Source organism: Delphinus delphis, chromosome 10, assembly GCF_949987515.2.
Source record: "Delphinus delphis chromosome 10, mDelDel1.2, whole genome shotgun sequence".
Classification (NCBI taxonomy): domain Eukaryota; kingdom Metazoa; phylum Chordata; class Mammalia; order Artiodactyla; family Delphinidae; genus Delphinus; species Delphinus delphis.
In genome coordinates, this window is record NC_082692.2 from 16,468,158 (window position 1) to 16,482,423 (window position 14,266).

Genomic DNA, 14,266 nt, shown 5'->3' on the forward strand with positions numbered 1-14,266 from the left:
AAAAGACCATGTCTACCAGACACTAAAAGAACAAATCAATACCTGATCAATTTAATGGGGATAATACATGCAACCCAGTTAGACTGAGTGTTCAACTCAGACAAATTCTATTGGCTTCTCCCAAATATGACGTAAATAATTAAAGAACCCAATGGGAAGGCAGATATTAAAGATTTATTTAGAAATATTTAACTCTTACTTGTTAATGGTCTGAATATCCCAAATGATGCTAACTTTCGTTTTGCACATCACGCGGTACAGAGTCGAAACAATGTTCTGGTGATTTCACTGCTCTAGTTATGGTTGCTTGGTATGTGAAATGATGCAGCCAAACAAGTATTTATTAAACAGAAAACTGTGTTTCTGGGATGGGGATGCAAAGAACGCAGTAACCTCCTTTGCATTTTATAAACAAACATGTAAACACAACTGCCTCCTTGTATGGGGAAGCACTCACTTGTGTCCGGCACTTGACTGAGTATCGATACTTTATGTATCTCATCTGACTCCTCCTTCCACAGTGCAGGTATTTTTATTATCTCTATGGTAGATCGTATCACCGTTTACCAAATATTCTGCTTTCCCTCTCTGTGGGAGCGTGAGAATATCTGCCTAGTTAAGCTCAGGAGCAGGTGTGTGACTTGCAACAACCAGTGAAATGCGGGAAGAAGGTTTAAGCCTGTGATTCTCTTTTCCTCCCCCTCTTCCACATTCACAGTTTGCAAGTGGAAACAACTTGAGCAAAGCTTTATTAGCCAGTCCATGAAAGATATGTAGCATGAAGAAGAATTACATTTTTGTTGTTATAAGCCACAGAGATTTCTTTTTTAATTTTTAAGTTTATTTTTGGCTGCATTGAGTCTTCGTTGCTGCACGCGGGCTTTCTCTAGTTGTCGCGAGCGGGGGCTACTCTTCCTTGCGGTGTTCAGGCTTTTCATTGCAGTGGCTTCTCTTTGTTGCGGAGCACGGGCTTCAGTAGTTGCAGCACGCGGGCTCAGTAGTTTCAGCGCGCGGGCTTCAGTAGTTGTGGCGTGCAGGCTCAGCCACTGAGATTTTTGAGATCGTATGCTATACAGCATAACCTAATGCATCCTGCTGATACATTGTCATTTTATGAATGAAGAAAATGAACATTCGGAGACATTTAAATAATTTGTCCCCAGTGAAGAGCAGTAAATGAAATAACTAAATGTAGAACCTCAGCCTGTCAGACTGCTGAGTCCTTTTTCTTAACCAGTTTTCAATAAATACTGGAATGGAATTGCATATCAATTACAAAAGTAGAAAGGGGATGAAGAAATTAAGTGTTGTATGGGCCATAGAAAGTTCCACCCCAAATGGAGTTTAATTTTGAGTGATAAACAAGAAATTTCCAGGCAAACTGCACCATTTTGTGAATATACTAAAAAACATTTAATTGCATACGTTTTATGAGTGAATGGTATGGTATGTGAATTATATGTTAAATAAGCTATCTTTTCACGCCTAAGGGTAAATGGTATAGTTTGTCTTTTTTTTTTTTTTTTGAGGTATTTTCTTGCTTCAACATATATCTTAGATTAGCTGAAAAAAAAAACATAGCGATGTTACATAAAGTTTAGCATTTTAAGTATGCAGATACAATACTTCCTAACAAAGCTATAATCTGAGAGGGCTTTCACTGTGAATGCAGAGACATCTGAATGCAAGCATTAATATACACTGAGTGACTTTGTTCAGCTGGTAGTATATATATTCAAAACCAGGTAGAATATGATGATGAATTTGATGACTGCTGGGCAATAAAAGTGAAACTTAACATTTCTTTTAAAAATGCACCATACATAAATTGCTTTTTAAAATTAAGCCTGTTTTCATTCATTATTTTTTCTTTGCTTTTTAAGTTCATTAAAAAATCACAAATAGTGAGATGAACACCAATTTGTAATAGGAAAACCCCATGTGAAAACACCAGGTAGAAATACTGTTTTGTTGATCTGTTAGACATTCTCTGGTCTTTACCTATGAAATAGTCACCATCTATTTTAAGCAGCCTTGGTACATCAACCCTTAAATAAAAAATGACCATATATTAAAATAGATACTATTTCTATGCTAGTTGCTACCAGGGCTCCTTAAAACACACACATGTGCCTGCATGCACACACAGACCTACACAGGCCTGTGTGCACACATGTCTGCACACATACTTGCCTGTCTACTCAGACTCTCTTACCCAGCTCTGAGCTTAGGGGTGCTCATGGCTGCTGTTCTTGGGCACACCATTTATAAATTATTTCCGTAAGAATGTACATTGTAATTCCAATCCAAGGCTCCAAGAGACTTAGAATTATAACCCATGGTGGGGCTACCTATAAAGAATCTGATCTTTTCTTAGATATATATTTACTTACATATTCATATATAATTTTTCACTGTTCTAAAATTAAAACAGGCTATCTGCTTGTTTACCTACCTGAATATGTGCTTATTTACCAAATAAATGGTAACCAAATGGAGCTAATTGAAAATGTCTTCCTATCAAATAGCAATTATATTTTAAATCTCTCTCTTTGTATCTTGATGTAGTTTTGACTCAGATCTGCGTTTATATGTTTGGCGGTGTACTCAGCACAGTCCTAGCCATTGTAGAGACCCAGAGGGGAGTCAAACATAATCGCAGCCCTTGTCCATCTTCCATCTGGAGATGCATGACCCATGTTGCAAAGTAGAACCAAGGAGATATTTTGGTAACACCAGGAACAGGTTGCTGAGGAATCACAGAGGAGGAAGTCATCTCTTGCACCAGAGAATCTGTAACTCTAAGCTGAACCTTAAAAATAGAGAAGAATTTTGAAAGGGGAAGTAGCCCAAAGGTTACTCTTAACCAACAGTGCTGAGAAGGATCAAAGGAAAAACAAAAGAAAAAATATGTACTTTGTCTCTTTGGGGTACATTAATCTATGTTAAGTCGTGATTCTTTTAGTAGAAGAAATACAGACTTTAAATAAGGGGCAAGTTTATTTTGTGTTCTGGTGCCTACTATTACAAAGTTGCAAAGTCTGTAGTATGAAGCTGAAGATGATTACTAGCGGGAAATCTAATTTTGAGCCAAAGGGGAAAAACCCACCAAATTTATCCTACTTGTTTGCTATTAACATTTTAACTTGAAAATTGTCATACTGTAATAGGGCAGTGCTTCATCTAGTGCAGTATCCTGTTTATAGGAGAAGGCCACCCTGAGCGTTTCCAACAGAAACTGCACCCTTTCTGGCCCTGGGTCATGTTTACTGGGAACCCCTTTCAAATTTAGATTTTGCAAGTCAGTACAAGTTATCTCTCCTTCACTTACTAGGTAAGGAAACTGCCTTGTTGAAAAGCTATTCTGTTTATTGATAAAGTCCCATTCGTGTGTATGAAAACGTGTTACCATGAACTTTCAATACTCTCCAGGGAAGAAGAATGTTAGATAATTTATGTATTGAGAGCCAACATATAAGCACATACTGGATTATCTTATTTTATTTTTACAACGGCCTTGTAGCCCAGTGAGGTGGGTATTACCACTGTCTCCGTTCTCCAGATGAGAAAACCAAGGCACAGAGATTGAGAGTAAAATTTCATTTCACAAATTGTGTTATTTGTTGAGGTGTCATTTTTTTTTACCACAGTATGTACGTTGAAAGTTAACTAAAGCTGGGTCCTGCGCCTTTAGGAAACAGATATTTTTGTATAATTTGTTTTTCTCACACTGTTCAAGAATCTTGATATTCAAGTGTGAAAAACCTGAAAGAGAGAATCTAGCAGGAGGACAACATATTTATTGTAGAGTAGGTAGTGATAAATGTTGCCCTGTATCCCACAGCCTTATTATACATGGAAGGTGTTGAGTAAGGAGATGAAGCGCCTTCTAACTAAATACCCAGCCAAGAAAAGGAACAGTTTTGTGATGGAAATCTTCCGATGATGTGTTAGCCAGTTATTTTGCTGCTAAATAAGAAATTCTTGAACTTCAGTTCCAATTTAGTAATCTATATATAACAAGGTATATCCCTATTAATTCCTGGAAGAGAAGGTCAATAAAGGATATCTATGAGTAGTATCATTTGGTTATCTGAATCCCTTAGAAGGATTTTTTAAACCAACTAAGCTGCTCCTAAGAAGATGGTTAGTTTGAGTTTGTCACTCTATTCTTCCACTTTGGTCAAAATACTAATATTATAGTCAACGGAAAGAAAATGAAGGAATGAAGGGTATGGGTGATACACATGCATGACTGAGCCCTGAATAGCTGAGAGAGGTGACTGTATGGAATTAGGTGGCTCTTCGACTCCATAAGATCCTTCAAAATACTGTTCTAATGATAAAACGAGATGACAGATGTGAAAGTGTGGTACAGTACTTTGTGAAAGTACGGTACAGTACTCTGAAAACTAAAAATCACTGGACACATGCAAGTTACTAAAGAGCAGTTCCTTTCTTGACATTTTTATCTCTATTGGACCTTTAGTGTTCTCTCTCTTCTCCCCCCTTTTCCCCTCCCCCTCTTTTTCTCCTTCCTTCTTCTCCCCCAACCCATTGATGGGCCATAAATTAGTCACATTTTTCTTTTTGCTCACATAAATGGTTTCCTTACCACCGTTTTCCTTTTACCACTCTTTTTTCTACCCACTTTGTATCCTTGGAGGAATTTAGAACAATCTCTGAATTTCCTAATTTGTTTCACTTAAACTTGCTCTCTTTAACTTTGCAAGACAGATTCTTCTTTTTGCTCTTTCCTTGTTTCTCTTCTTTGGAACTCCGCAGCTTAAAGGTAGATAGCAGTAGGTGACCATTGGTGAACTGGTTGGCTTCATTGTCTGATACTCTGCCTTTTGCATAGTAGATACTCAAAAATAAGTGTTTGCTAACTAGCTAAAAAAGAAACAGGTGAGTTAACAGATTTCTTTTTCTCCTTCAGCGTTAAAGAAAAAAAAAAGTGTTGACTTGCCTTAAATTTGGGAACTTTAATCAAGTATACAGGATTCTACAGCTTTGACCGTTTGCCTTAAATGTTGCTGCTTCTGCTGCTAATGTAACAGGGCAGAATATAACACTGCTTTGAGGGAAGGGAGGAGTGGTGTTTATTTTGAAGTATGCAAAAATCTTTTTTACTCTCTAGGCATTACATGACTTTATGTCTGTTTCGTCACCTAAGAGAGGCAATGACCGTGAGGAAATAACACTTCTGTGAAATCCTCCGAAAGTCATGTCGAATTCCCAGATGTCACCCTAGAGTGATGCCGGTGGACTTTCACTCGGGGAGCCTAGAAGATTGGTCCATTTTCAGCTGTGTGTATTTGCTTGTACTCGTGAGAATTGACCTGAGGGAAACCATTCTCTGCTTTGTTACAGTGATTGTTTTCTCCTTCCATCTTTTTCAAGGAAATGGCAAAAATCCTTAATCACCCCCGAGTCTATGCCTTTCTGCACATACCAGTCCAGTCTGCCTCTGACACTGTGCTCATGGAAATGAAAAGAGAATACTGCGTGGCTGACTTCAAAAGAGTAGTGGATTTTCTGAAAGACAAGTAAGTCTGTTAGCATTTAAGAAATAACCATCTCCTTTTTTCTTTTAAAAGCATGTGGCAAAAATGCACTTATGGTAGCCACAATTAAAGGTACCAGAGAGAGGTGGGACGTTGGAAGCTTTCAAAGCCTTTAAGTTTTCCTTAGACACCCTTGATGTGGTTTCTTCTTGCCCCTCAGTTTTATCCACCTTCCATCTGTGCATCGCACCCCATTGATTTGTGTAGAGTTGCCAGTCTTGCTAAGGTAATGTGCATTGTGATCATTTCTGTACCTGACCTAGTAGATGAAAACTGCTTTAGCTGTGCTCTGCTTAAATCTCCTTTAATGTGGCTTTTTGAAGTTGTCAACTGATTTTGACGTGGAGGTAGGTCAAATCATGTCACTACAAAAGAGATAATTTTCTCTGAGATACCATTTTTTTGAAGAGTATCTGGGAATGTCTTTGCTTTTACACACTTATCCTTGTGGTTTTCTTGCAGAATGGGATTTATAAGGAGATTTTGGGATTCTGTTTTTTTAAAAAGTTCCAATTGCCATTGACCAAAATTAAGGCACATTTACACAATCTCAGACATGAATGATAATTTTGCTTCCACAGAAAACACTTGCAGCCTATAATTATATTCTTCAAAATCCTGCTTCTCATCATCACCAAACGTTGAATGCCTTTTGTGATTATAAAAGGCAGGAAATAATGCTGGCCAAGGTCATACAGAACATTCTCGTCTGGGGCACTGTTCTCCCCACTGGGGCTGTGTCATTTATCTTGGCATATTTGTGGCCTGGGTCTTTCTACTTTCCATAATTTTTTCCCATAATCTTTTCCTCTGTTGTTTTTCTAAATTAAAATACAACTCTTTATTTCCATCTTCTTGTTTATAATTATGTACCTTTGTACCAAGTACTACATGGATATAATTGCTTTATACAAATTGTAAGCAATTATTTTTTCCACCTTCAATTAGTCACTTATCCTGACTACATACAGATCTTTTAAAAATCTTTTTCTTCTTCTGTTTACTTTCTCCTTCCTTCCTCATCTTCCCTTTACGTGTCTAATTTTTTTTTTCACCTCCAGGCATTTCTTGATTATCCTAACTACCAGAAATAAAGACACTTGGTGTGCATTCAAGCAAATACAGCTAATTGTTCGAATATTCAAATCAGTGAATAGAAAATATATTTATTCTAAGATTTCATAATTATAATCATTAAGTATATACAACTTTCAAAGTTGAAAACAGAATAATGATGGATCTCTAATACTTCCTGATCTTGAACAGAACTGAGAGCAAGGCTAAAGAATAAGGATTTTTACATTAGATGTCTGTTGTTGGCCTGTATCCCTCCTTTGCATTTATTCTAGCTTATTATAGGTAAACTTGTCTGATGTAAGAGAGTCCTTTTGGGCACGCTGGTGCTGGTGAATAGCATGTTTTCAGAATTGCAAATAATTGGTTACACCTGTGAAATTTCTTGCCTTTTGCTTACTAGAGCAGTAGGCACACAGTCCACACCTGTTGCACAAGATTTTGCCGAGTGTAGACGTGCAGCCTCTTGTGCAGAATGGACTAGAACACTTTCCAAATAGTTGTGTTAATGTGATTCAGTGAGGTTAAGGAATCCACAGCTCCTTTTACCTCCATTTGGGTGAGTGCTGACTCAGTTGTTTGGGAAATTAATGTGGCTACTTAACTGGGCAACAATTTCCCAACAAGCTTTAGCCTTTTATGTTACTCCAAAGATGGACCTTTTAAATCTGTTGCATTTTGAACAGTTTCAACAGCATCCATGAGCTAAATAGGGGTCAAAAGATGATACCATCGAAGTATTAGAAAATAGTACTAAGCTCATTATTCTTTCTTTGGATTCTGAATTACACTGTGGCATCCATGTGACTTTTCTAGAACTACCCCAACTGTGTGGAAGGCTCCAGAATCTACCTAGGGAGCTCCAGTATTTCCAGCACTGGAAATATCAGAGGTCCCTGGAGAGGAAATTAGAGATGCCTGGAGAAGACAGCCTATCCCACCCGTCCATCCACAATTTCAGTTTCAGGTGCTGTGATTCACTGGGGTTGGAGAGTATGAGTCTAGCCAGTTAGCATCTCCAGGCGATTTAAAAAAATTAACTCTGTACTATATATAGTTTTAGAGAGTTCATCAGAACCAAAAATTTGTATGTTTTGTCCCATCTATCGTGTTGCTTGTAAAGAATAGTATAGCCTCGATCTTGTAAGGACTCTATCATCTAACTTTACTCTCTAGTGGAAAAGTTTTCCTGTCCTCTCAGGGAAGTTCATCTACCCAGTGAATAATTTCCAACTATGATGGACATTTAGAAATAAATGCAATATTTTAAGCACTCTTCTGCTCTGACATTTGCTTACTTTTCCCTATAAAAACTAGCATAGCTTTATGCCAAATAGATTCATGATTCTTGGAAACACCAAGGTTTCAGGGGTTTCTATAGAACCACTAGTCTGGATAACTGATCCAGCATAAAATTGTTTTGTTCAGTGTTTATTAAAATTTAACACAGTATTGTCATTCTTAGAAAGAGGGTCTGATATTACCACATTGCCCTAGTTTATGCCTAACACTACATTCATACAATGGCTCTCACTTAAAATGCTGTGTCTGGTGCTCACTCCTTCTGTTTTTTAGAAGGAGTATAAATGTGGCCCTTTTCATTTGCATCTTTTTTCCTCTGAAGCCTTTGAAGTCTTTTTTGTAATGAACCTTTAACAAACAAGAGTCTCATTTATTTATTTTTTTTCTCCAGCAGTGTGAGGCTTCTCAAATATTCATGTTATGAATTTAGGGACGAGGCATTTCCTGATCTGTTTCCTCAAAAAATCCAATCTTTAAAACAACCTACAGCATTTAAGACTGAAATCCACACTATGGGATTTTACATAAAGCTGCATGCTTTTAAGCTGTTAGTTCAGTGGTGTTCATGGTGCCATGTTTCTCAAACAGTGGAGGTGAAATCTTTTTAATTAATTTTCTTTACAGTTGAAATTGGCCCCTGTTTTAGCTGGGAGCAGTAGAAGTTTACATATGAGCCAACTTGAAGCTGATTCATTATTCTCTTCAGTTGGTTGAAAGTTGGCAGCTACTCCCATAATGGCAGCTAGATTGAAGATAACCTGGTAGTGTTAGCACGTGTGGAGGCATATGGGAATGTCCTAAATCAGGCAGCCTTTACAAAGAAAAGTGTCTAAGTTACTTAATAAACTGATTTAAAACCGCTGGTCATGAGCAGACAATCATATGACTGAAATTATTCTATTCAAATTTATTAATCCTGTTGGAAAATTAACTAAGTCCTTTGATGTTTTTATTTAAATGGATAAGATGATTTCTTGAAATATGTAATGGGATTTATAGGGAGATGGAAGAAAACTACATAGAACAAAGCAAGAGATGCGATTCTGGTTTGAGAGAGATTTGTGTTTTTATAATTTTTAATAAATACCTCATAAATGTTACTGTTTTCATTACCTGTCACTTTACTGGCTTCTCTGTTGTCTTTTTAACATAATACTGAGATTTTAAAAAGTAGAAAACTTGAATCATTTATTTTTATTTTCTTGTGTAATTTTAAAGACTTACTTCCCAACGAGAGGATTTTTCACTGTGATATATGGCAAGGATGTAATTAGGGTTCCCAGGAGCTTGGGGCCTTGGACATAAACTTTAATTGGGTCCTACCCCATTTGAGCAGTGTTGAATTTGCACAGTCACTCCCCAACATAAACTGTATATTCACATATATTTTTTAAAAATGACAATATGCAGAGTTCTTTTCTCAAGAATATGTTCTAATGCTAAGTAAAAGAATCACTTAGTCCTCAAATTCACACACGAAAGTGCGAAAGAAATATGCAAGAATGTCCTATTGATAGATATGTTTTAAGAAATGAAATGGTTGGGGCTTCCCTGGTGGCGCAGTGGTTGAGGGTCCGCCTGCCGATGCTGGGGACACGGGTTCATGCCCCGGTCCGGGAAGATCCCACATGCCGCGGAGCGGCTGGGCCCGTGAGCCATGGCTGCTGAGCCTGCGCGTCCGGAGCCTGTGCTCCGCAGCGGGAGAGGCCACAACAGTGAGAGGCCCGCGTACCGCAAAAAAAAAAAAAATGAAATGAAATGGTTTATGAATTAAAAGACCTAACCATTTACACAAATTATTTTGTTAAAAGTCCAGTGCACTTTTGATTTATGTTAACTAGACCTTAAACTTGGGAGACAAGATTCTTCTCCCTCACTCAGTAAATAAAATTTGAATGAATTAATGACCAGTTTGTTTTCCTTGCAAGTTGCATGGATCTAAAGTAACTTGCACCGTACTAACGTTAGCGTCTTTGTGTTGACTTTTTTTTTTTTTTTTTGGTACGCGGGCCTCTCACTGTTGTGGCCTCTCCCGTTGCGGAGCACGGGCTCCGGACACGCAGCCTCAGCGGCCATGGCTCACGGGCCCAGCTGCTCCGCGGCATGTGGGATCCTCCCAGACTGGGGCACGAACCCGCGTCCCCTGCATCGGGAGGCGGACTCTCAACCACTGCGCCACCAGGGAAGCCCTGTGTTGACTTTTAATTCCATGGTATTATCTATCTCAGAATTTACCATTATCATTTGTCAGTGTACTGTACACTTCTGGATTAATATTTGTCTTGTTTCCCATACTAACCCTTTTAGCCCTGTGATATCCATTCACACACCCCTAAGTTTACTATACCCAGAGATTTCCAAGTGAAATGCCACAACCAATAACTAATGAGTACCCAGGGGTAAAGGGGAATCTTTTTGTGGGGAAAACAAACTAGAGGGAAAGTGGCAGCTTTGCAGAGAAAGTTCTGTCCTCTGACCTCTCTACTGTACGCTCAGACAGTGAAGGGGCACAAGGGCATGAAGCTGGGGTCAATCTGGCAGGATGATTTCTCTGAGTCACAGTTTTCTCATATCATCCAGCCTGTCCTTTTCCCTACTTTTGCAATCTATCTGCAAAAATGTCGTGCTCACTCATTAGTATCCTGAGTTCTTTTTCTTCCTTTCATTAGTCCCTGTCATCCGTGTGTCCATACTGGAGCACAATCTGATAAAAGGCAAATTACATTAAACTTGTATTTTATTCTGTTTATTTTCCCCCTCTGTCTAGTTTTATTCCTAGTGGCTTGGAAACGTAAATAGCAATATTTGTCAGAATAGAAGAAAAGAAAATTGCAAAAAAAAAAAAAAAGCAGAATGATTCAACAAGGATTCAATAATTAAGTTTTCTTCCAGATGCATTCCCAGGTGTGTTTCTGTTTGCTGAAAAACCACCTCCAAAATAATTTAGGCAAAACACTTCCCTCAAAGATGTTTTCTGGCTCTTTTTCATCATTCTTAATATCTTTAACTAGGTTGTTATTTTTGGAGTCCCTAGGGTCTTGTTCACGCTTTTATCTTTTGTCATATTTCTTTCTGAGGTAGTGAAGTTCTGTTCTTTTCCCTTCTCTCCCTTGCTACTTTTAAATTTTTTCAAGAGAATGGATACATATCATTGGAACAGTTATCTAGTAGAAAATCATTTACTTTTTGAACATGGTATTACATTTATATTTGGAAGATTTTGACATCATGTGCTAAATACCGTATTATTTGGGGATTACCCCAAATTTGATTAATTGGTTTGAAGGTAATTAAATTTTCTATTGATTTAGCTTTCTATTGTGCTTCTAGCCTGGTTCAGAGAGAAGTCTCATCACCACTTACCTCTTTCCACCTCCTTTTGTAATATGATTGTGTTATTCCTTCCAGGAACTGGGATGCTCCCTTCCCTTAATCCTTTGTATGTTTTCTCTACCTCAACGTTTTGTTGTAAACATTAGAGTCTGTCAAGCCATATTCTAATAGTAAGCATTTTTCCTTTCAGAGTGCTTCTTTTATTCCACAGGGCTCACATATTGTCAGGATGTTGTCACAAAAACCTTAGCAAGTATCTAGGTTAGATATTTTTAATCTGCACTTTATAGAGTGAAGGTCGGGGTTCACATGGTTAAAAAGACTTGTTGAAATCCCATAGCGACTTAATGCATAATAGGACTAGATCCTCAGTTTCTACTGTGTGACAATCTTCCAGCCCATTCTAATAATACCTGTTAATTAAATGATTCACTTTCTCATTTATCTGTTTTGTGCCCAGCGAATGGAACAATAACAATATCAATATCAATACTACTTAACATGCTAATAGTAATAAAACCAATAACTAATATTTTTGAGTTTTACTTTTGTGCCAAATACTGCTATGAAGGCATTGCATATACTAGCTTATTTAATTTTTAAGGCCCAAAGATGTTAAGTAATTTCCCCGTGGTCATGCAGTTAGTGACAGAACCTTGATGAAAACTCAGGCCATGTTATTGCAGAGCCAGTACTCTATTGTTGTTCTAATCTAAGACATGTTGCTCTAGGGGTGGAGACAATAAGGTGGACTCAACAGATGCTGAGAAGATAAAAATTTACAGTGTGTGCTCAGAAGGGAAGATGAGGAAGGTAGGCATGAGTGTCAAGATGGCTCCTTGGTATCTTATCTCAAGACATAGTAGAAGAAGATGTAGTTAACCAAGATAAGGAAATGAGAAGAAGGAGGAATTTGGGTGGAAAAGATAATGGCTTTGGTTTTAGACATATTGAATCTGAAAGGCCTTTGTAGGCAATCCAGAACTGCTCCTGCAGGCTATAGAAAATGTGGGTCAAGAGCCCAGGAAGGAGATGAGGGTCTGGAGAGAAATACTTGGCAGTCATCAGCTTTTGAGGAGTAGACGAAGCTGTGGGTGATGAGATCATCCAAAAGAAAGAAAACAGGCCAAGAACAGAAGTCCAGGGAACATCAATACTTGAGTGGTGGAAAAGGAAAAAGGATCCTGTGACAGAGGCTGAAAAGGCACAATCAAGCCAGTGTAGGAGGAGACCCAGAAGGAAATAACACCGTGGAAGCCGAGGGATGTTGCAGTTCTAGGGAAATGAAAATGGTAAGGGTCAAATGCCAACTGGAGTTGCCTCCTATAAGCAGACGTGGGGCTAGGTGCTCTGGGTTATATGAGAAAATAAAAAGTATTGTTAGATTACTTTCTTTACCAAATACTGTAAGTGTTCAAAAGCTACTGAGTTGTAGTCATGGCTAATATGAGAACAAGTCTTCCTGGTCCTTGGTTGATGGCCGCATCCTCGGTCCCTAGCACAGTGCTTGGTTTGTCCCCCTTCACCTCCATATGGTTGCACTGTGTACATGGCAACCAGGGGCACACGAACAAGAAGCAGGGATAATGTGTATTTGTTGAAGAATGGCACTTACTCTGGAACCAATAACATTAAGGCTTAGAGTAGTATTTCTCAGTCTGCTTTAATTAAAGTTCTCTTTTCATAGGCAAGAAAATCCCCTGATGTTTGCAGAGAAACTGATATGTTCCCTTTAGCGGAACATAGTACTCTGCTTTCTTAGAGATTCAGTGTTCTGTGGACCCCTGCTGGCTAATAGCTAACAATACTTACTAGACAACATTTATTGAGCATATAATGTGTCGAAAGTAATGTGCAAATTATAGAGGTTAACTCATGTAATTCTCACCGTGGCACACACGAGATAGGAAATATTATTACCCCCATTCTCCAGGTGAGGAAATTAAGGCACATAGTTAAGAGACTTGCCCCAAGTTACTGTGCTAGTAACTGGCAGATTCAGATTCAGGCTCCAGCCTGTGGTCCTCCAAACTTTATTTGTTGCTGTCATGGCATCTAGCTTTTTCAGGTAGGATAATTTTTAGAAACATTAGGGATAATGATAATTCTCCAATTAAAAATTGTACTATACTTTTAAAGAGAAATTTTAAAATTTTACATGCTTTCTCTTAAAAATTTAATACCTCTTTCTATAGTCAGTATACCCTTTTTAGCTTTTACTCCCCATCCAGGTGGAGTCACTGGGTTAAGGGGGTGATAAGTTGTTTGAATGTGACCACATGGAGGAAACCTTCAAATAGAAGTAATGAGTGCCTTACCTGTAACAACATCTTTAACTGTAAGCTGTACGTTCTTCATGAAGTGTGTATATAAGTAAATAAAATGCTGTACTAATGGTTATGTGTTGCAGAGCTATCATCCTACATAACCTGCTTGTTGTAAAAACTTTGTAAGTCTTCATTTCTACCTCCTAGTTATCCTTTTCCCTAGAGCCAAGTATATTAAATATACAGCTCAAAATCCTGCTCATAAACAGCTGCAGTTCTTAGCACTGATCGTTTTCTCACTTGCTGCTGCATAAGGAGAGAGAACCAGTTATTGGTCACTCTTGCCTCCCCTTTCTCATCCGTGTCATCATCCTCTGATGGACATTCACTGAGTCCTCATCATTCTATCCAGGACCTTCCATTCTTAACAGAAACAACAACAAATCAAGGGGGCATGTATAGTGCATGTAATTTTGACTGTTCTACTAGACTTTGCAGTACTACTCAAAAGGTACCAAAACTTAAGTCAGCAGCAAACAGTGGGGAAAAGACTAGATAATATAAGCCACAATTGTTTTTAATGTTTGAATCTCAGATTATTAAAATCTGACCAATTTAAATTCTGGAAATAAGACCAAAAAACATCACTGTGAATTAATTCCAAAGGAGCCAGAGTCTTGCATTTATTCAACTATTATTAATTGGTTATAGAATATATGTTAG

The 14,266-nt window shown here is 38.1% G+C and overlaps 1 protein-coding gene across 4 annotated transcripts in view; it reads left to right on the forward strand.

Annotated features, from left to right (window-relative positions):
* The window catches only part of CDKAL1 (CDK5 regulatory subunit associated protein 1 like 1), a 654,211-nt gene that overhangs the window by 411,960 nt on the left and 227,985 nt on the right, over window positions 1-14,266 (forward strand). For all 4 annotated transcript variants that reach the window (XM_060023566.1, XM_060023563.1, XM_060023565.1 and 1 more), the window contains one exon: window positions 5,404-5,549. In XM_060023566.1, the coding sequence (XP_059879549.1) occupies window positions 5,404-5,549 (146 nt within the window). The remainder of the gene's footprint in view (window positions 1-5,403; window positions 5,550-14,266) is intronic.